This window comes from Sabethes cyaneus, chromosome 2, assembly GCF_943734655.1.
Source record: "Sabethes cyaneus chromosome 2, idSabCyanKW18_F2, whole genome shotgun sequence".
Classification (NCBI taxonomy): domain Eukaryota; kingdom Metazoa; phylum Arthropoda; class Insecta; order Diptera; family Culicidae; genus Sabethes; species Sabethes cyaneus.
In genome coordinates this window covers 172,207,332-172,231,307 of record NC_071354.1, presented here as the reverse complement: position 1 = coordinate 172,231,307, position 23,976 = coordinate 172,207,332, and the positions used below count along the sequence as shown (strand labels likewise).

Genomic DNA, 23,976 nt, shown 5'->3' with positions numbered 1-23,976 from the left:
TGAAACGTTTCTGATAAGTGTGTACGATTCTTGCAACTGCTTTCGTAGAGAATTGAAAAGCACGCTGAAGCTCTTTCAATATTCTCGATCAAGAATTTTTTTTGCTTGTTATAAGCAACCGCGTACTATCATAAGGAACTCACCATCCAAACGAATTTTAATTTTATGCCGTCATAAAAAAACGGCAATGAGATTGCATTTTTCTAATCTTCTACGCCTTCATTTTCGCAAAAAATGGCAATCCTCGCACGTGTAGGGTAATTTCGTTGCTGTTGGCCCCTGTTAGGGTCGAGCCATTGCAATTTTCAAATTGCAATTTTAAATTTCAGCTGCAGTTTATGATAACGAGTCACTTGGTCGGTGTTAAGTCAAACCGAACCAAGTGACAAAACTCTGATTTCGAGAAAAACGTGATCAAAGTTTGCTACTCTGTATGGTTTACAGGCTATCAATCGTTCGAAATCACCTCCCAACTCTGGCAGTTTGTATCATTTATGTAGTCTGATTAGAGTAAAATGTGGCTTAGAAAATTCTTCATCGTTTGCTGTTAATAACTATTTTTTTAAATTGTGTGACTTTGTGCGGTCTGATTTATAACACCGACCACTTGTCATAGTTGATCACTAATTACACAAAAATAGATCCAATCTGGAAATTAAATAAAACGAAAACTTATCCAATTTAATTCTACTATTTATATTTATTTTTGACAGATACGTATTTCGCCTACGACTTGCAGGCTCCCTCAGTGTCTGTTTTCGAACACTGAGGAAGCCTGCAAGTCATTGGCGAAATACGTATCTGTCTAGAATAAATATACATAGTAGAATTAAACTGGATAAGTTTTCTTTTTATTTAATTTTCAGGTTTCGTATTCTACGAAGACGCTCCAAAAACTTCAGATCCAACCTTATCGAATTACGCTTTCACTTCAATTTAGTTTGCCACGATAAACAAATCCTAAAAAACCTAAGCAGTAACGGGAAAAACTTTATGGTTTCGGTGTTTGCTGTGGTTTCCAGCAACACTTTTGCCCTTCCCTGGTAAATTTTTATTTCTTTAGTTCCCAAGGAACAAAACGTCAGCACTTAAAAGACCAGATGTGGAATAAGAGTTGTGTAGTGGCATCCGGTGCTGTATAAACTAATTTGCTGAAATATATGTTGTGTAAACGTCATATACCATATTTTTTCTAGCTTCTAACCAACATCTACACTGTCTCTACAGTTGTTATGTAAGTGTGGAACAAGAGTTGACTGAACGTTGTACAAATGTATCAGCAGCACCGCTAAGAGCAAGTGTGGAATATTGGTCGCTTAAAAGCATCCAAGAGAATGCATGCCGAATAAGCGCTGTGCAAACGTATCCGTAGCATCGCTAAGAGAGGTGGAATAAGAGACGCCTGAGGGCAACCAATAACATAAGCAACACTATGAAATTATTATTAGATCCACTTTATTACACATGTCAGGAAACAAATAAATAACTCAGCTCTTTTCAATTTTAAAACAAAGCACTTCCTTGCCCTCAAAAACTATATTCGTACGACAATCATTGAGCGGGCACCTTATCACTACCGACAACAAACTGCACGTCAAAAAACTACTTTGAAGAAACTCCGAAATCCTGTGGCGTACAGTTCGTTTAGCAGGAGAACTAGAACCGATACGTGTCTCCATTTCGTACGTTGTCGATTGCTCCGTCCAAAACATACTTCACAATGCCAATCAAAAGGTCCGGGGGGGGGGGTGGAAGAAACACTTGGTCTTGGGACCAGAGATTCCATTGCAGGATCATTGTATACTAAACCTGCGAACACAAATCGGTCACTACAAATCACTGGGTAATAGATTTACACAGCAACATCATCAAACACCTACAAAAAGTCTGCCGATTTTCGACAATTTGCACTCTGTTTACTTACCGCTCTGAAAGTTGTTTTGGTTGTAACTTTCAGAGCGGTAAGTAACTGTGGAATAGGTATGGAATAAGAGTGCAGGTATAAGAGCAGGTGCGGAATACCGGTTGCTAAAAGGCAACCATGGAAATGCATGTCTAATAGACGTTGTGCAAACGCATCAACAGCATTGCTAATAGCAATTGTGGAATAATAATTAAATAAGAGTGGATTAAACGTTGTGTAAACGTATCAGGAGCATTGCTAAGAGCAAGTGTGGAATAAAAGTGGAATAAGTGGCGTTGAGCAAACGAATCAACAGCAAGTGTCGAGAGCAAGTGTGGTGAAAGAGTGGAATAAGAGTGGAATGAATGTTGTGTGTAATAAGAGTTGAATAATTGCCGTACAAACGTATTAGCAGCAACACCTCTAAGAGCAGGTGTGGAATTAAATGTGCTTGATGGCAACCAATAACACCAATAACTTGAATGACACTTTATACTTTACACTTAATAATTTATAATTCAAATTTATATTACGCCCACTTTATTTTATTTGTTTTTTTAATAGATTAAGAATAGCAAAGGTCAGGTGGCATAGTGACGATGCCACCACTGCTGGCTGGTAGCACCGCAATCGGATTGCCACCTCCCGCTGCTGGTGCGTGAAAACCCCACTCCTTCTCGTGCCATCCACTGCTGTTTTTTGGATGAAAAAATTAGATCCAAGCCGATTACAAATAGATGTGCACAGGCAGCGAGCGGGTTAAAGCAGCGATTAGCTCCGGATAATCTGCGTAAGGTAATGACGGGGTGACAAAACTACTGCTCCTCTGCGGCACTAGCACAAATTACTTCTGCTGCTAACTCATCACAAATGAACAGTCGCAAACATTTTTTCGCAGCTAGCCGAAAGCTTAGTACAAATAGTTTATAATTGTTTAATATGCGCTGCATAAATGTTTCTAGCGTAATTTTTTACAGCAAATGCCTAACATGATTTAAGAAGCTACTCTTCAGCGCCTAAATATCTTTTAGTCGAGGTTTGTTCCACGCTTGACAAACTTAAACTTGTAAATCTACATCGGCTAAAAACTCGGTGCCCATCATATGTCAGATTATCTCAGATGTGTTCGTTGACGGCTTCCGACTGACAGGATGTAAGTTCGAATCCGGATGAGTGAAATAAGTATAATGGCGGGCTAGATAAATTTCGAGTCAACCAATGATTTCCTACTAAGTCTCTCATTATAAATCATAATAATATGAATACAAAAATGGATATAAAAATAACGAAACCCACAACATAAAATAAATACTTCCTACATATTTTTTTCTTTTTGCTTGTCTAAATGTTGAACTGCTGTGGAATAAACGTAGCTTCAGTGTCATCAGCAGTAGTTTAATAAACATATCTATACGTACTGAATAAGCGTTTTACTGTACGTTGCCTAACAGTCATACAAACGTATCTTCCACGCCCATATTCAGCACTGTGCTGTTTAAATTCTCCAAAACCAACTGTATAAACATTGAACAGAGGTGTTTAGACATACTTGAAAAGCAGCTATACAGCATGTGCTGAATAAAAGCTGTCGGTTAAACGTTTAATAAGCAAAAATTGTTCCTTGGGTTGCACGCATGAAATCAGCCAAAGGGAGCTGGCTCTTTTTTGACGGAAAAATGGCTCTTTTGCGATACAACGTGTGACGTCTTGTCCTAAATTAAAATGTATTAACAGTGTTGTGCTTTACGTCTATTGACATGCACAAAAAGAGTACATCGCAAATCATATAAAATTACGTTATTTTACAATAACGCAGCGTGTGTTGCTTATTCGGTTTTAAGAAAAAATATATCATTCAAAACGGTTAAGGCTATTTAGGTACGTTTTACCTTTCTACTTTTTGAAAATCTATTTATATAAGAGGCTTATGTCTGTACCGAGAATCAAGTCTCTGACAGGACGTCATAAGAGGCTTATCGGTAACCTCGGTAACTAAAAACAGGTCCCTGACAGGACGTCATGCTTTCGTAGCAATGGATTGTATTCTTTCTTCTGGACTGCTCGATTGCTCAACTGGTTGACTAGACTGCTCGACTGGACTGGTCGATTAAACTGCTCGATTTGATTGCTAGACTGGACTGCTTAACTGAACTTCTCGACTAAACTGTTCGATTCGATTGCTCGACAAAACTGCTTGATTGAACAGATCGACTTGACTGCTTGACTGAACAGCTCGATTCAACTGCTCAAGTGAACTACTCGACTTAACTACTCGATTCGACTGCTTGACACATTTGCTTGACCTACTACTCGACCCGACTGCTCGAGTCAACTGCTCGATTCAACTGCTTGATTCCACTACTCGACTCAACCTCGTCGAACTGCTTGACTCAAATACTCGATTGGACTATTCGAATTGGCTGCTCGAGTCAACTGCTCAACCCGATTGCTCGATTCAATTGTGCAACTAGACTACTCGATTTGATTGCTCAACTCAACTGACAGCTTTATTCAACAGCTCGACAAGACTGCTTGACTTAGCCACTCAACCCGACTGTTCGACTCAACTGCTTGACTTAACTGTTGGCTTCGACAGCTCGACTTAACTGCTCGTTTCAACTGCTCGACTGGACAACTCGACTGAACTGCTCGACCCAACTGTTCGACTTAACTGCTCGACTGAACCGCTTGAACAGACTACTCGACTTGACTGCTCGACTCAACTGCTCGACTAGACTACTCGATTCAACTGTGCGACTGGACTACTCGACTTAACTGCTCGATTAAATTGCTCGATTGGACTGCTTAACTTAACAGCTTGATTTAACTGCTCGACTAGACTGCTCGACTAGACTGCTTTATTCGACTGCGCGACTCGCCTGTTCAACTCGATTGCTTGTCGCGATATCATATGGTCGGTGTTAAATCAGACCGGACCAAGTCGCAAAATTTCAAGAATGTTCTAAGCAACATTTTACTCTAATCAGACTACATAAATGTTGCACCCAAAAACACCCAGAAGTTTTTATTCAGCTAAATAAAATCCAATACGACCATAAAAACTATTTGTTTCAGTTTCCGGTTATAACTCTTTTATGTACATCTTAGAGCTATATTAGGCCATTACAATTATTTAAAAAAGTTTTTGTCCCTCCGGTGTTGGGCCACTGAAGAAGGGGCAAAAAAAAACAAAGAGAATTTTTTAATCGAGCAAAAAAATATGGATGTGAGGCGTTTTTACTTAACCTCTCTAGTCTACATCATTTTTAGCACCGCAAAATTAACTAAAATGGCCATAACTTTTTTATCTTTTAATATTTTTTCACCAAATTTGGGAATTTTACCGAAAATAGTTTCTATTTTCATAATATCTATAGATAATGACCATATGTCATATGGCCCCGGAGTTATTCCGGAGTTCCTTGGGAGACCGAGATATGGCTTTTTTAGCTAAAGTTGCCAAATATCTAAAATTTATTTGAAATCTATTGATTTTTGTAAACATATCATCGACTGTGGACATATCAGTTACTTTGTCGCAGTTATGAGCCATGCTGCGCGCCATCCGGATCCGGGGGGACACTATGAATCCGGAACCGGTTCCCGTAACGAGACATTTCAGCATCAGTAAAGTATGTCGTGTCGCATATCAAAAAACATCAGCATTCGACAAAATAGTGATTGGTTCAGCTCATGTCTCTCAGAGACCGTATGAGCGGTTCCGTGTCCGGGGAGGGTTTCTTTTCTGATTCAAGCACGGAACGGATTTCGGAGGAACTTGTCCGGGACCTGGAATCGGCCATATGGCCTCTGAAAGACATGAGATGATCGCCAATCGCTATTTTATCGAATGCTGATGTTTTTTGATATGCGACACGACATGCTTTACTGATGCTGAAATGTCCTGTTACGGGAACCGGTTCCGGATTCATAGTGTCCTCCCGGATCCGGATGGCGCGCAGCTTGGCTGATAACTGCGACAAAGTAACTGATATAGAAATAGAAAATATTTTCGGCAAAATTCCCAAATTTGGTGAAAAAATATTGAAAAATTAAAAAGTTATGGCCATTTTAGTGAATTTTGCGGCGCTAAAAATGATGTAGACCTTAGAGGGGTTAAAGTTTAAACGTGAAAACCAAATCTATTCTTGCTTTTAATAAATACGTTGTTATTTTTCATGCAAAAATCTACGAACAAAAAGCCAAAAACGAAAGGAAATTTGTTTGGCCGAGTTTCGGAAATTCCACTGTTTGAACTTCCATTTCTATTTCGTGCTAGAAGCGTTAACTCAACTCGTACACTCATTTTTCGAGTTTTTCAGGTTGAAGATCCCATAGACAATTGATTTTATAAAAAAAAATTAACTCATATTCTACAAATTATTTTTTGCCCCCCGATTTTTCAAACCAATTTCCAAGGGGGGGGGGACCAAAAACTTTGAAAATGATTTGCAATGGCCTTACGCAATATAAGAACCTAAAGAACTAATACAAAGATTAAACACCGTCGCAAACACTGGCCAATGCAATGTATCCGCAGTTTTCTGAATTCTGAACAGACATTTATATTTTCCGGATGGTAAGATTCGGGCTCAACTAGTATAGTATAAAGGTATAGGAATCACTCAGAAACCCGAAAATCGAGAGAAGGCCGTGGTAAGTTGTAAAGACCACCAGTACGGAACATCGTGTATACCAGCAGTTAGCAAGCCTCTAGTAAGCAGAAAATAAGGCATAGCACTAAGCAGCTGAGTCAAATGTTCACAACGATGCTCGGTAGTAGCGCACGCTAAGATATCCTGGCGGAGATAAAGAAGAAGTGGATGAGCTGTACGAGTTTATTAAGGATAGACATAACGTTCACACGAACATAAAGTAGCTGGTAACAAGCATCAAATCAGTTGTGATTACGTGCTGAACACATGCTCCCGATATAGCTGAACACGTGCAGACGGATCTGAGAGCTAGAGCCGAGACTGCTGAAAATGCACTAATCGAAACTACACAGAAGAGAGCTGCCGAAGCACCGGAGACACCGAAAGGACGGCCAGACCTCTATCCACGCTCGGATAAAAGGAAAAGAGAAACACCTGGTGGAGAGGAGGAGCAAAAGAAAGCGAAGACCAACGAAGTACTAGAACGAATGCAGTGAAAAAAAAAACCAGAAGTCTAGGCCTGGGCGAAAGAAGTATTGGTGACTCTGGTATGTATAGGCTCTGGTTGTTAAAGCCAGTGCCAACATTTCGTACGCAGCGATCCTTCAAAAAGTATGAACAGCTCCGGAGTTGAGGGAGCTTGGCGAAATAGTAGAGAGGACCAGACTGACCCAAAAGGGAGAGATGCTGTTTGAGGTGCAAAAAATCCATCGGTCAAGAGTGCAGCCTTCAAGGAGCTTGTTGCCAAGGCGTTGGAGAATGAAGCGAGCGTGAAAGTGCTCTTTCAAGTAACCACGATCAAAAGTAAGGATCTGGACGAGATCACAACACTGCTCATGGTTTCAGAGTTGACGTAAAAGTCAAAATGACCAGGACTTTTCCGGTCCTACGCTGTCTTAACTATGTAATATACACGCCCAATATGAAAACAACAATAGTTTGTTCGAAAATATTCTAGAAATTTGGAAAAATAGAGCTACTCGGCTGATAATTTCATAGCTGACTCATAGTAACTCCCGGCATAAATATAATAAATTAGAAATGAATCAAAAAACCCCATCAGCACTCATTTTACTAATACTTCGTCTTCTTCATCTTCAGTAGCATAGAGCTGGGGTGGCTGTGCCGTTTCAAGCACTTGTCTCCATTCAACTCGGTCTTGGGCCACTCGTCGACAATTTTCTAGTCGTCTCAGAAGTCGCAAATCGCTTTCGACCTGGTCGAGCCGTCGTGCACGTTGGGCCCCCTGTTCCTGGTGCCGGTGGGGTTGTTGAAGAGGAATATTTTCGTCGCACTGTCGTCCGGCATCCTTACGACGTGTCCGGCCCACCGTTGCCTGCCAACGTTCGCTAGATGTACAATGGGAGTTTCCCCAAGTAGTACCTGTAGCTTGTGATTCATGCACCTCCGTCACTCTCTACTTTTAGTTTGTACTCCGCTAAATATCGTCCGCAGCAACTTCCGCTCGAACACGGCAAGGGCGCGTATGTCCTCCGTGAGCAGCGTCACGGCTTCAAGTCCATAAAGAACTACCGGTCTAACAATGGTTTTGTACATTGTTAGCTTCGTGCGGCGGCGTGTGCATCCTGATCGAAGCGTTTTACGAAGGGCAAAGTAGGCCCGATTTCCCGCTTGAATGCGCCGCTGGATCTCCTTACTAGTGTTGTTGTCCAGTCACCAGCGATCCCAAATACACGAACTCTTCTACCACTTCTAGTTCGTCGCCGTCAACGGTTACCGCCCGTGGGAGACGCGCGTTTGTTTCTTTTGAGCCTCTTCCTTTCATGTATTTGGTCTTTGACGCATTTATTTTTAGCTCAATTCTCCTAGACTCCGCTTTCAGTCTGGCGTAGATTGCCTCCGCCGTCGCAAAGTTCCTGGCTATGATATCGAAGTCATCAGCAAAACCTAGAAGTTAGTTACCCTTGGTAAAAATCCTGCCTCTCGTTTCGATGCCCGCTCATTGGATCACCCTCTTAAGAGCGATGTTGAACAGCATGCAGGATAAACCGTCATCTTGTCTCAACCCTCGCCGCGTCTCGAAGGAAGAGTGTCCCAGAGATGCGTACGAAACACATCACTCGATCCAATATAGCTCTGATCAGTCGCGTCAGTTTGTCCGGAAAACCGTGCTCGTGCATTATTTGCCATAGCTGGTCTCGATCGACTGTATCGTATGCGGCTTTGAAATCGATGAAGATGTGATGCGTGGGCACGTTGTACTCCCGACATTTCTGCAAGATCTGTAGGATAGTAAAAATGTGGTCCGTAGTGTAGCGCGAGCCCCCATGAAACCCCATGAATTCCCTACGAAACTTTGTGCTATCGGTGACAACCGGCGTAACAGGATCTGGGATATTTTTACTAATAATCTGTACGAAATTGCCAGATTATTTGATTTGACCATCAAGCACGAACCTGTGAAGGTCGGATAGATTTGGAGTCTCGTCTTTTTGTCTATTTGTGTGTCTGTCTATCTATCTGTTTCTCTCTCTCATTTTCTCTATGTCTCCCTCTTACTCACTCTCTGTCTCTGTCTCATTATCTGTCTCTCTCTCTCATTATCTTTGTGTCTTTTTCTCATACTCTCTCTCTCATTTTCTCTCTCATTTACAGTGGCTGGAGAATTCGTGAAAAAGTGATCATTTGAATCTATGAACATCCCTCATGAACATATACTATTCGCCTGCCTCGCCGATAATGCACGCATCAGCTTTGAATTTTATAACGAACAGAACCTCAATGTGAACATCAGAATTCGTTCAAAAATTGAATATTGAACATTGAGTGTGTTCGATTTATCGGATATAAAATGCCCGGGAACGCCGGAAAATATTCAAAATAATGTTACCACCAAAAGGGAATAGCTTAAAGTAGTGTTAGTGGCTTTTGACCAAACTCGTGACATTAGTCATGACCTTGAAATGCGGTCAGTCATATATTAATATTTTTTTTTTGAAACGATGGTTCTACAATTGATGAAGGGACGGTAAGGGAAAGTAATGAAGGACTTTTTTTTCCGGGAATGAAGGGGAAGGGTGGAAAGGAGGGGGGGGGGTAATAGGTAGCTATGATTAACAAGTTGTCGTTGTGACTCCTATCTTTTGTCCAATGCTGGAAGGTGCATGAGGCGAACCTGAGTTTCTGATTACAGCTTGGTTCGACTCATGCACCTTCCAGCATTGGACAAAAGATAGGAGTCACAACGACAACTTGTTAATCATAGCTACCTATTACCCCCCCCCCCCCCTCCCTTCCACCCTTCCCCTTCATTCCCGGAAAAAAAAGTCCTTCATTACTTTCCCTTACCGTCCCTTCATCAATTGTAGAACCATCGTTTCAAAAAAAAATGTTAGTGGCTTTACAAGCAGCAGAAGGCGGTAATTCGAACTTTTGAGTTGCTCACGATATTCGTATATTCAGCGATGCTATGAAGCGTGAGTATATGTTGCTCATTGTTATAGACGAATTGAACTACTCGCGTAGCTGTTTTATCATGATAAAAACCATTTGCCGATGCTCGGCGTATCTATTCATTTTGCGAGTTTTCCAACCTCTGCTCATTCACTATCTCATCCTCTCTTATTCTCTCTCATTCTTCTCATTATTTTCCTATTAATTCATTCACTCTCCATTTTGCTCTATCTCACTTAGTGAAGCTCAATTAAGGGGACCTAAACAACTAAAAATCTTGAAAAAATCATTATTTTTTTATTTCAGATTTTAATTCTGCAGTCTTTTTCGCTTATTTTGATACTAATTTTGTAATGATCCGACCACGGGAAGTGGTTGAAAAACGACCATACACATAAGCATTCCAGTGCGGTGTGGAACAACTTCAGCGGAATAAAACGCCGCTGATCATTTTTCAGCCACTTTCCGTGGTCGGATCATTCCAAATTTAGTATCAAAATAAGCGGCAAAGACTGCAGAATCAAAATCTGAAATAAAAAAATAATGATTTTTTCAAAATTTTTAGTCGTTTATGTCCCCTTAAGAGAATAACCAAGTAACTAAATAACTCAGGACACAATCCAGAGTTACAGGACATATTCAGTAACCATGTTTACTAGCCGAAATGGTTCCTGTTGCATAAAATTGGCGGCAAATAGCTGGAAAAATATGTAAAATATGTAAATATGTAATATGTAAAAATATTTGAACATGCACGTCAAATTCTCCAAAATAAACTCAGATGAAAATCCCACAGGTACAGGAACACACGAAAATTTTGCAATGTACAGAAGTAAGTTCATCGAAACAAAGTCTTCTCTCGACCGCTACTGTGAAACTTCTTATGATTTTGGTCTTTGAGAAAATAAATTCGCATCGAGAAGATTGTCAATCATTAAAATATAATCGTTTGAAAACCGTGTTTTTATAGGAGCGGTGTTTCATTTTGTCGAGGTTGCTCCACGCTGCATCAGAATGCTTATGTGTATGATCGTTTTTCGTCCTCTTCCCGTGGTTGGATTATTACAAAATTAGTATCAAAATAAGCGAAAAAGACTATAGAATCAATATCTGAAATGAAAACATAATAATATTTTCAGAATTTTTAGTCGTTTGTGTCCCCTTAAAAGGTCGGATGTCGTGGCCACTTGGCCATTTTTGGCATAAGAAGGACGTTCCCGTGAGACCCGTAGGTTACCCTCATTCAAACGCATTACACTATTCGATGTATCTGGTAGGCCAACGCCATTACCAATAGATACTAGAATTCGCCAATACTGGAAGAAGCTATCGATGGAGCACAAAACAAGGTTTGTAGATTGTGCATCTGATGATGACCGCTCTTTATGCACCAAAGGGTTTGGACCGTGAGTTTACCATAATTACAACAGATGACACAATATTTAAGTCAGCAATATTGTATGCAATGGATAGGCCGGTGAGTGTCCCATACATAACATTTTGCAATTTAGCTAAAATTATAATTTCGTCGATTTATACAAAAATCTAACGACAACTGTTTTGCACAAGCAGGCATTTGTTAATTTCTATTCGTTACGAAATCATTATGTTTACATCAAGACTGTTTCATTGAAATTATGAACTAGAAATGTAGCTCTCCACTACTGGAAAACCACTTCAAACCAGTTCTAGCAAAAAGCAAAGAACCATTTAGCCGTTTACGGTTTGCGGAAATTTTCTGAATAGAAATTAGCCCACGCGTACTTTACGTATAATTCAAAACACAACAAATCCCGTCCTTTTGAGTTACGCAAAACAGAACAGCCATCAAACCACGAGCCTCCCGAGTGGAAAATACCATTCTACCGAATTACAGAATCAACTTTCGTTTTTTGTATTCACATTCGCTCTTGTTTCTGGTTCTTTGCCTTTTTGCCTGTTGTGTTTGTTAGTCCGTCTTGATGGTCTTGATTGATGCAACCATCTTACGCTTAAGCTCCTAGCTCATTAAAAATGCAGACTTGGATTTGTAGAGGGTAGTGAAGCATACTTCGGTTCAAAAGAAAAATCGCTCCGACTTGTCGATCAAGATAAAAAAAAAGTCCTGAGAATTTTAATGAAAGCAACCTTGAATAACAAGCAACTCATCTGTGAAATGACACTTATTTTTCCAAACACAGTTTGGTCCTAATCAAAACTGTTCGGTCGAAACTCCGAATAGCAATTCTGAATTGAATAGTTACATATAAAAGAGTATGCGTAATAGAAATGATCCCGGAATCTATAAAGTCAAGGTCCAACATTGGGTGACCCACTCTGTCAGTCAGCACACGCGCGAAAACCGAAATAATTTGATTCCAACGAGAACGACGATACGTCCTCAAAATCAAACAACTGGTTTCTCGCTGTACGCTAGACGTACCTCACACCCTCACAACGGAACCGGTAAAGATATGGCCACATGGAAAACCTAACGCTAGTAGCACGTGACAAAATAATTGTAAACGCTACTCTATAGCTTCTAGCTTCAGAGGGTGAGATTCCGTTAAATGTTCCCTGGCCATTGACATTCGCAGGTACCACGGCTTACTCGTTTCTTAAATAAATCAAGGATATTACGTATGCTTTGCAAGGCAGTGTTGATATTGTTATTAAACATGTAATATATCATGTTCTCCGTAATGGTTCGTACCGCTTGTATGCGCATTGCGAGTGACACGATTTTTTTCCTTTATCACGTGATGACGATTTAGCTTGTTTGTATGCAAGAGTGAAGTACAAAGTTCGATGCATGAAGACTTAAGTTATGCGTAAGCTGTTGTGATTATTATTGCCCTATAGTAAGCTGTGACACATGTGATACCAAGAACTCACCTATACAGAAACAGAGAGACAGTGTGGCCATTTGATAGGTATTAATTTGTGTTTTATAGTAATTCGGTTGGCAACTGTCATTCGACTAGTTTTACAAAGAACCATGCGTTTGTTAAAAAGTATAAACCTACTGTAAGTATGAAGTATCACATGAATTAAAAACATTAAAAACCAGCAACACTAACACATGTCGCAGTTCTCACCACCCTCTCAAATAAAAACTACAAATACACACATTTGAAAATAAATCTAACGCCATTTGTGTTTAGCTACTCATTCGCTTTTCGGCCGCAGGAGAGCGCCTATAAATCAAGCCGCGTGCATTGCCGTGCACATACAGCCTCGCGGTCACTCACCGGTAGTGGTCAGCTGAGGCGGCTTCAGCAGCAAAACACAAGCTAAGAGTTTAATTTAGTGAATAATTTACGCAAACAAACCGATTCAAATCGTTAGCTGTTTCTTTTCTCTCGGCCTGCTGCTGACGAACGTAAGCAGCTCAGGTCGAGTGACTTGCGTGTTTTCGTCGTTCTTATTTTTAAAAACTGTTTTTTTTTTTCACTTTGACGCTTTTCTCGATCGTTCACTTTCATTCTGTAAGACATTGCTCTTAGTAATAAAATTTTACTCAGGTTTTTTAAAATACGTTATTAATCGCGATTCTTTCTGTATGAATGAATTAAAAACCAATTTTAAGATCAACGAAGTTTGCTTCATAACCGTATCATTGCACCAATAGATACAAAAATAAACAAATAAAAAGAGACATAACAACAAATACGTATCACACCGCTAGTTGAATTGAGTCGTGTAATTTACTCCATCGAATTCATTTGCCCTGCGCGATCCGATGCGATGGCATTAGCACGAAGCATTCACGGTTTCCTCGTTTTAGATTCCACACAGTAACTGCTTTGACCTTGGCATCCTTCACCCGAACGCTGAATGAACTACATAACTGATAGTGGCATTAGAGAAATAATATACGTAGGTACATCGAAATACAGACCCCAAAATCGAGCCCCTTCTCCATTGGAAAGAAAAACATGCACGACGCGGTCGCAAACGCGAACACGTGGTCTCCATTCCTGCAGCATTGTGATCAGGAAAAAAACAACGAAAAAGATAACAAGCAAAGCGCGACTGACGCATGCTCGCTGTGAGTTCCGTCACAGCCGCACTTGGGTGGACGATGAAGCATTGATTAAGTGAGTGCAGCGGCCCACAGTGGACCGATTAACGTGTCTTGGTCAGAATAAAATAAAATAAAATTAATTTAAATTAAATTAAATTAAATTAAATTAAATTAAACTAAATTAAATAAACAACACAGCCATTAAAATTTAACATGAGGGCGTTTTTCACAATCAAAATAGAATCTCAAAAACTTATACGTGACCATATACAACAGAGCAACTACAGACGGAGGAAACGATAGAAGAATGTAACGACATGAAGATGTTTATAGTATCCAAACCGAGTAGGACAAAACGTAAAAGGTTTACGGAAAATTAGTTAAGTGAGTGTCATTGAGGCGATTCTATAACATTAGCCCGAATATCACTACTCCGAACGTCACGAATCCGAATGTACCTAACACTCTGGACCAGGGCTCCAGGACTCTGTAACCGCAAGGTTGCAGAATTTATTTTGATGAGCAAATCTTAGTAAAATCAAAACCAATCTGCTTAAGGATGGGATTATTTTCAGGCCACTCGTTACCCTTCCTTCAAGCTAAATTTTACATTACCCCAGTCATGTTTCTTATAGAGTTAATATATTGGTAAGAGGAGATATTGTGAAGGCACCAACCACCAACCTACCATTACCTACAACCGAGACACCCAGCGACGATACCTGCCGTATCTGGATGTATTACCAGAGTGTACGAAGACTTAGGACGAAATTCGACGACGTTTTTCTTTCTACTCTTGATAGACGAAAAAGATGTTCTGTTTTTAATCGGTTGAATATCCTGCAAAGGCGAATCGGAATCAACGGAGAAATAGCTGTTGGCAATTTCACACTTGCCTGGTCTGGGATTTTGGAAGTTCCGTACCCTACACCCGCACGCAGGACCGGGACAGGACTGTTGTGCGCTGGTAGCATAGGCTCGACTGCGGCGGGGAGATTAGGTGCTTCCATGATACCAACACAGGTGCGCCCCGGTGTCTCGTTGTGTATCGTCAGAGGTGGAACAAGCGGTCGTCTACTTTCATGTAGTGTTTCAAACAGGCACGGATCAGGAAGCAGGCTATCTATAAACGATGTGTGACTCGGGCTGAAAGCGTGGTACGTATCAGCACACGCAGAAAAAAATGCAAATGCAAAAAAATTCTGCATAAATTCAACAAAAAATATTGTAGACTGAAGGCTAACTAAGATATTTTTTTGGTTCTAACTGGTTGAGCTTTTAGTTCAACAATAAGGTTTGTTATTTCGAATAATTGCTAGTTTCTATCAAAGAAAAAATTGTAGAATCAAAAATAAGTACTTTTGGGTTTATAAACGATCTAGTAGAAGCAAAAGGAGTACGAATTCAGTTTAAACAATATTTTTTTGATTCAAAAATATGATACAAGTTGAACTCAACAACAGGGGATTGTTGTTTCAAACTATCATCATTTTTCTGTGTGCAGTGGATTCGCGTTGACGGCATTAAACGATCTCTTGCACACTCATAGAAATGCCCGTATGTTCATGTGGGTGAAAATCTGCCAAAATGTTTCGATCTCTTGCGCTCTTTAAGAAATTTCTATTCCGCTTCACCCCTACAGTAAACTTTTGGAAATGGCAGCAGCTTACGTTCGTCAACGCGAATAAAACAGAGCGAAGTGTATACTTTCCATGAGATTACGGAAGCCCTGTTTTCCACATCCACACGCAGGACCGTAGTACTCTAATAAGACTACAGAAATGTTGCAAACAGCCAGAGTTATGAGACGATTTCGAACGACTGATAGCTATAAACCATACAGAGCAGCAAACTTTGAATCCGAAATTGGGCTCTCTGACGAAAAGTTAATGACTGCTAATTTCCCGTTAAGCAGATTCAGCTGAAAGAACAAAAAATACAAATACGAAACATTAACGGCCGTTACAAAGGATGAAAATGGGGGGGGGGTCTTCGTAGCCGCAAGGTTACCGAGTCTGCTTTGACAAACTAGTGGTCATGGATTCGAATAGTAGAATCAAGCCATTCGATGGGTTTATTCGCATTCTCATTTACCCTTCCTTCATGCTGAATTCTATATCCACCCACTGAAGCCTCTTGACAGTGCAAATGTCCCTCGTTATAGTTAAGTGTACTGGTCAGAGGAACGAATGAGTCCGCGCCAAGGACGACGGCTATAATATGGGATAGTACCCCAGCTAGCATTTTCATATGTATATAAAAGATAAAAATCAGCATTACGTACAGATATACATGCTGATAAATCGTATTTGATGCGCAAAATTCGGATATCCGTACTATTTTGGAGGCGATATACGTGATTAGGAATAATTATTAGCGTTACAACTATATAAGCATTTATATACGATAATATCCGATTAAGCGCGACTCGCTTCGTAATGCTATACGATTTTGTGCTGAAAATCGCATGTATGTCAGTTATTATCATTATATACGATAGAAAGACAACTTAGGCCCACTTTATCAAACTTTAGTTACGATTTAGAATTTGTTAAGAGATATTTACGATGATTTTCGCACATTGATATACGAGTTGGTGCTAGCTGGGACTGGCAGTGAGGAATAAGTGGGTAAAGTAGATCAAGCTGTGAAGGAAGGGCTTACTCCAATACACACAAGCACGCATAACAAATTTAATAAGCATATTGCTCATTCAATAGCGATATAGCAAAAAGAATTGCAGTGCAGGTCATACAGCAAACACCCGGGCGATATCAAAATCTTTCTATGATTGTCAAAGCGTACGACAAAGATAAGGTGAGAAATCAACCTCACCGGTTTTGCAATTGTTTTAATTACCTCATAGGTTATTATCGTTTGTTATTACTGTCGCGTCCTGACGGTCCCTTTCAGCAACACAATCTAACCAACAACCCATAAACGTAATTTAATTTGTAACAAATCTTTAATCATTTATTTAAGCAATATTCACATCACGCCTTTCTATTACATCGACCGTCTTCCTCAAAGCTAATCATACGACTACCCTCTTCATTTTCCTTCCTTTCTGTCTCCATCGTCATTCTCTCTGCTCTCATTTCCTACAATTACATTATTACATAACTGTAAATAAATGGGGGGTTCCGTAGCCGCAAGGTTACCGAGTCTGCTTTGACAAGCGAGTGGTCGTGGGTACGAATCTTAGTAGAATCAAGCCATTCGATGTCAAGTGACATTAGCATGGGTTTATTCTCAGGCCCCTCCATTTACCCTTCCTTCGTGCTGAATTCTATATTTACCCTCTGAAGCCTCTTGACAGTGCAAATGTCCCTCCTATAGTTAAGTGTACTGGTCAGAGGTACGAATGAGTCCTCACCAGGGACGGCTATAATATGGGATAGTGCTGGCAGCGAGGAATAAGTGGGTAAAGTAGATCAAGCTTTGAAGGAAGGGTAAACCCCAATACACGCAAGCACGCATACAATTTAAAATAAGCATATCGCTCACTCAATAGCGATTATAGCAAAAAGAAATGCAGTGCAGGTCATACAGCAAACACCCGGGCGATATTACAATAGATCAACTATACTGGTCGCAGTAATGAGTCCACACATGGAAAAAAAACTGTAAATAAATTCGAATATGATGTGTTTGGTAGAATAACTACATCTAATTGTATTAATATACAATTGTATAACCTTCGCGCGCCTCATGAGCTTATGATCCTGCATTTCCTACAACCGAGACACCCAGCGACGATACCTGCCGTATCTGGATGTATTACCAGAGTGTACGAAGACTTAGGACGAAAGTCGACGACGTTTTACTTGCTACCAGCGTTGCCACCCGGTTTTTACGAAAATCTGGAAAACGAGAATAACAGTGCCTAGAAAAGTCTGGCTGCCATTTACTCCAATGGAAGACAATGTTTGGAAAACGTCTTTTTTGTCTGATTAGGCATCAAAAAGTCTGGAAAATCCAGACAAATCTGGAAGGTTGGCAACGCTGCTTGCTACTCTTGATAGACGAAAAAGTTGTTCTGTTTTTAGTTTTAATTCTGTTTAATTAAGTTCATTAAAGCCACTAGGCTGGATGGAAAAGGATCATAAATAAATAAATAAAACGTAGGGTACGGGAGAGTACTTCGGGCACGCTACTAAATTCGGCATACTTTACCTTTTTTTACTGCGCATTCCCAAATAAAAAATTTGCCGCTATATAACAATACTGAAAGACGGGTTAGTGAATCAAGAATTTTCAGTTTGTCTGAATCTACATTTCTCGCATTAAGCATTTATTCTTCCCCAACACAATACTGAAACGAATGTTGCACTCATAAGCTTTAATGTGTTATAACTATTTTCATAAAAATGTAAGTAAGTTGCTAAGTTTTATTCAATAAACATCAAAACCACTGTTTTTCCACTGGCACGTAATTCCCCTCTGACATGAAAATATAAATCAATTTTCATTCACTAGCAATCTGCAGCTTTTTTTTACACTACTATCAAGATGTGATGCAGTTGCGCCTGAAACTCTTCTATCGTGTTGACATAGCTAGCATTTGAGTGACAACCACTTGCTTCTGGTGCTAGTGTATATGTACGATTCATGATACACTAGCGCCGGAAGCATGCTGTTGTCACTTCAAAACTAGTTATCTTCAATGAGCCGATATCTAGGCAATACCGATACGTTATCCACCGGTCTCTCTTTTAATCTGTTTTTGAAAAGCATCCAATCCCTGTGCAGGCTATTTCGGCCGGTCGGATTTAAAAAACACAGACGCCACTATAGAAAATGGGCCCAATTTAGCTGCAGCGACTCATTTCTCGCGACTATAACTCAAATTCAGTAGCGTTTTATTAAGACCAAAATACACGCCGATATTCAATAAATATTATTCTATCAAGTGGTATAAAAATCTTATCTCGAATGAATATAGTTTCAACGTAATTCCTGAATATTGTTTAGGCTACCGCTTAATGGGCTGAAAATACTCTCCCGTACCCAAGCTTAGAAAATTCTTGATCGTTCGCTGTCATTAACTCATTTTTTTAAATTATGCGACTTGTTCTGGTCTGATTTAACACCGACCATATATGTCTAAATAGTGTTTGATGTTGAAGTAAGATTTGAGGCGCAATTAACATTCATTTGAAAATAATTGAATATTCACAACCTGCAAACTCAATAAGCCCTATATATGCTACATGTAGCATGTATACATGAAAATTCGAATTATTACATGCATGGATACACGCTACTATCGCCAGAAAGAGGACTTTCGTAGTCCTGCGTCACCTATATGCGGTAGTGTCTTGTACACAACCTCTCTGATTTTTTTTTTTCTAAAAATACGTTAAAACTATGGTGGCGCCTTCCAACCAATCACGAAGCAAGGATTCCCCACAGACTAACAGACGTAACACTTCGAACAAATTTTCTAACAAAACATCGTTTCATTGACACCCCTAAAATTTGGAAAAAACATTAGCATCACCTGGTACAGTCTTCGCGCTACGCAGAGTATACCTATAGGTTACTATAAATTTAGCAATGCTATAAATTTACTTGTATAATATCTGACATCAGCGCCAGCGCAGGCAAGCAGCGTTCTCGCGCAGCGACTGTTGTTTGAGTCTTGGCTTAAACGAAAATTTGAAATGATCGTTTTTAGTGACGATGGAATGATGCTTCAGTGTTACGTCTGTTAGTCTGTGGATTCCCAGTTGGACAATGCTTATTATTTTCAATTTTTCAATAGTGCGTACTTTGAAATCGTAGCCGATCGATCGACACAAATGATATTGAAAATTCATCCGGAAACCGCCAATTAGCGCTCAAAATCTTTCATTTTTTCGTGACGTTCGAATTTTTTAACTTTTTGGAATTTTTAGAATTGAATAATTTTACATAATTTTTACGTTGATGAATTTAACGTGTATAAGATAGGTTTTAATTTCAATGTCAATGCGATACATACGTTGCCTACCGGTAGGCGTTTTTCTTCTTCTCTATATGCCAGAAAGTCATTGGGTTTTAGCGGTAGCCGTTAAAAGTTTTAACTTAAAACCGTTTATACTAATCGTACTAAGGACATATGATCGGTGTTAAGTCAAACCGGACCAACTTGCAAAATTTCAAAGACTGAGTTCATGACGGCAAACGGATTTACTAAGCTACATTTTACTCTAATCAGTTTACATAGGTAAGGTATATGTTTCAAATAACCAGAGATATAAGGCGATTTTGAACGACTAAAAGTTACAAACAACACAGAGCAACAAACTCTGAAACCGTTTTTCTCGAAATCGTCATTTGTTCGGTTTTACTAACAGCGACCCTTTTCTAAAGCCAAAACAAAACAAGATTTTTTTGAACATTATCAATGTGTATGCCTATGATAGACTAGACAATAGACTAGGAAGGAAATTTCCACATCCAATAAAATACCATCGATCTTTTTCTGTAAATCATTTTAATTTATTGTTATTATTATTATTATATAATTCATAGGTTCGAAAGCGACAGTCCAATAATAACAAACATAAACTGATGACGGGAGAATTTTGAGTGTAAGAGGTTTTTCTGCCGGATAGCGCGTGGAGGGGGAGGGGGGTGCAATGGCGTTATTTTCTTTATCTTTCTAAGATAATTTTAAACGGTAGAGTCCGGATGTGTGATTACGTATCTAACGAATAAAGTTACGGTGCATTAAATATTAAACCTACAGGAAGATTAAGTTAATCGCTAGCAATTGTAACGTTAGTTAGTAGGTTATTTGCATCAATTTGTTTTCCTTATTATTTGGTTGTTTTGCGATTCGCTTTGCCTTGCCTTGCCTTGCCTGGGGGTTTATGTAAAGATTTGTACAACTCGGTTTTCCATAGAAACTTAAGTTTGTTGTGGAGTGGCATTGATTGCTGTTTCTAGATTTTAATAGGATAAGTTTGAAAAGGGTTCTAAATTCAACGAGTAAACGAATGCAACGTAGTGGATAGTATGAAATTATCACATATATGTTTAAATTTATCGAGAGCCTGGATAGTTTTGTCTAAATGTAGAGATTACCGTATGCTGCTATTGGTGTTGTTTTCTTACGTTGGTAGGGGTAGTAGTTCCACCCCGTTGTAAAATTAGATGTCATTAAGTACATGGATTATAAATGCTTGTTAGATATTTGCCTTTCAATCGGTTGGTTGAAGCTATTTCATATTGCTGTTGTCTAAAATTGATTTTCAAAGCGTCGTTCATTCGTTTGCGGTCGTCGAATCAACTGTGGCTTTTCGAAAGCGACGCAAGGGTTCGTGTCTAAACTATCAACTACGTTATTGTTCACTGTTTAATAAGCGTTACGCTAGTTTTCTTTTTCCATACCTAACTTTGGTAATAAAATATGGTTACTGAAGGTTCTTTTCATAACAGATCCTTTTCTTGCTTTTTTTTCGCCTTTAACATATACATTGCTGTCACGATGATAATCGTAGGAGATTATGGGAAGCCTAAAATTACGGTCATAAATAAATGCAATATTTATGTTCTCTTTCTGATACAAGTCTGTCCGTAGAAAATATGTAAGATACGATTGGTATAGTTAAAACTGCTTCGGGACCGACAATTTGAAAACTGTTTTTCTCGGACGTAATGGGCATAGTTTCAATACTGCATCAATGTTTTACCGGTACAACGTTCTACCTTTTAGAATGCGTTTTGCCTTCGCTTAGCCTAAGTCTAGAGCAAACAGAACGAAACAATGCATACGCCAGAAGGGATCGGCAACCGAAGCGGTCCTTCGGCTCGGCTGCATCCTATCTTTGCTATACCCACAGAACGCGGGACGAAACGGCACCGTCGGAATCGGGCTTGTGCTGGTGGATTTTCAGCTTGGGCGGAACTACGGGAGCCGAATCCCAGCGGCGGTGGTTAATGAAGTGGCTGTGATGCTCGTAGGTGGATGATTGCGTGACACGCGCGGGAATTTCCGGAATCTTCGAGGGTGATGGGATTCCTAGCTTGTCGGAAAGTAGTTTTCTGTTGTTGGTACTGACCGAAGCATTACCGTTTGCGGGTGTTTTGTTATTGGCAGAGTTTATGGCGATCGTTGTTACGTTATTCGTTGTTGGTATAACGGTGCTATCTCTGATGTCAGAGGAATCGTCGAATGAGACCGAACCAGTCGATGATGCAGCGGAGGAATTGGAGTCAGCTGAGCAAACACCATTGGTAGAGGAGGCTGTTGACGATGATGATAATATCGTCGAGTTGACGATAGGAAGCCCAATCTCCTGAAATGAGTTCATCGAGCTGAACCCGCTCTCATCCTCTGCCGAGCTAGTGATCATCATCTCCTTGATACGATCAATGTTTGCACTGTGACGGTGATTAATCAAATGGCCGCTATTGCTGCTGGTGCTGCTACTACTGCTGCTTGCGCTATTTTGATGTTGATGTACTAAAGGATGGTGATGATTATGCAGATGATGACCCAGTGGAGGTGATGGCCGGTCCATATTGTCCTCATCAGTTTCAGCTTTATTCGAAGAAGAAGTTGAGTGCACTGAGTCATCCGTGCTGCTTCGTAACGACAACCGACTGCCTCTCACGTTAAACTTTCGGTTAAAACCAACATTACTTCTCGTGTTCACAACACCCGCGTATAGCCCGTCAACGGTAGCCGGCACGTGATGGTGGTGAAGGTGATGATGCACCATGGGCACGCTGGCACTAGCTCCAGCTGCACCGGTTAGAGTCGATGTGCTTCCTGTGGCGGATCCTGCGGCGGATGCCAGCAGCAGGCTATCCAGGGCAGTTGAAGACTGAGACAGTGTAGGCTCCTGGGTATTGAGAAGATTTTGAACAGTACGTAACAGACGGAACGCTTCCTGCGATAGCTTCTCCGGATCAACTTCGGCACTGGAAATTGACAGAGCCTGAGTACGTTTGGGTGAACGGCGCCTAAAAGAAGAAGAAGAAAACGAAAAATCAGATCAGCCGTTCTCAGCAGTCGAAATCTGGTTCAAAATATGCATAAAAACGAAAAGGCGGCAACATTTGCACCGAAATGAAGCGCAAAATTGACCTCGCGGAACGCATGCTTCCCTCTGTTCGCGTCGCGTGCAGCGCGTGAATCTAAAAAACGGCCACAGATTTCTCTCGATTCGCTTCATTTCGGCTGGAATTTGCGTGGTAATTTCGAGCACTGGATGCTACGCTTCATCATCAACGCCACAACGACGAGGGCAACGATATTTTGTGCTGGTCTCGTGCATATCAGCACCATCGTGGTCGTCGTCGTCGCGGCTGGTGATTATTTATACTTTCCAAGTTTCCCTGAACGGTTTCGAAGACACTTTACGCCCAATACTTTTAACAATTACGTACGCTAACTAGTTTTGAGTAATTCTCTGCCTACTATAATTTATATAGGTATTGAAAAACTGCTCAAAATTATTATTCAGACATTTTTCCGGAATGCACCCGACTGTCAATATAAAATCTATTTTCACGTCATAATTATCACAAGCAATGAGTTAATTAGTAAGTGACAAATTGAAACCGCAAAAATGCCACCATCAGCATTTATATCGGTCGTTAATCTTTGCGCTAATTTAAAAAGGATGCAGATGCCGATGCTGCTGTGACTGCTGGCTACTAGCTGCAAAGTGGCCATTAAACGCTTCTCGTAATCAACACGTACGCTGGCTTATGTATTTCGCTTTGCACTTGTTAGACAGCAAATAGAGACAAAGTAGCTTATGCTGCCCGGCCTACAAGCATGTCTGCCCGGCATCATAACATGTTACGCTCGGTCTAATGACACTCGTGAGCAAGCAGCCAGCAGTTGAATGCCGGACTGTGACGACCGACCGGTGCCAAAAACAAATTGCCATGTAGTGCAAGAATTAGAATTCTCATTGATGTACGGAACATCAATCTGTTGCGCAAAGGACATTGTTTCGCCATCTAATTACTAATGGATTAGATTTTTGAACGCT

The 23,976-nt window shown here is 40.2% G+C and overlaps 1 protein-coding gene across 1 annotated transcript in view; it reads right to left on the bottom strand.

The window, feature by feature from the left end:
• Window positions 1–21,798: 21,798 nt before the first annotated feature.
• Window positions 21,799–23,976, bottom strand: part of LOC128736356 (uncharacterized) — a 116,809-nt gene continuing 114,631 nt past the window's right edge. The window contains exon 4 of the mRNA XM_053830831.1: window positions 21,799–22,936. Coding sequence (XP_053686806.1) covers window positions 21,799–22,936 — 1,138 coding nt within the window. The remainder of the gene's footprint in view (window positions 22,937–23,976) is intronic.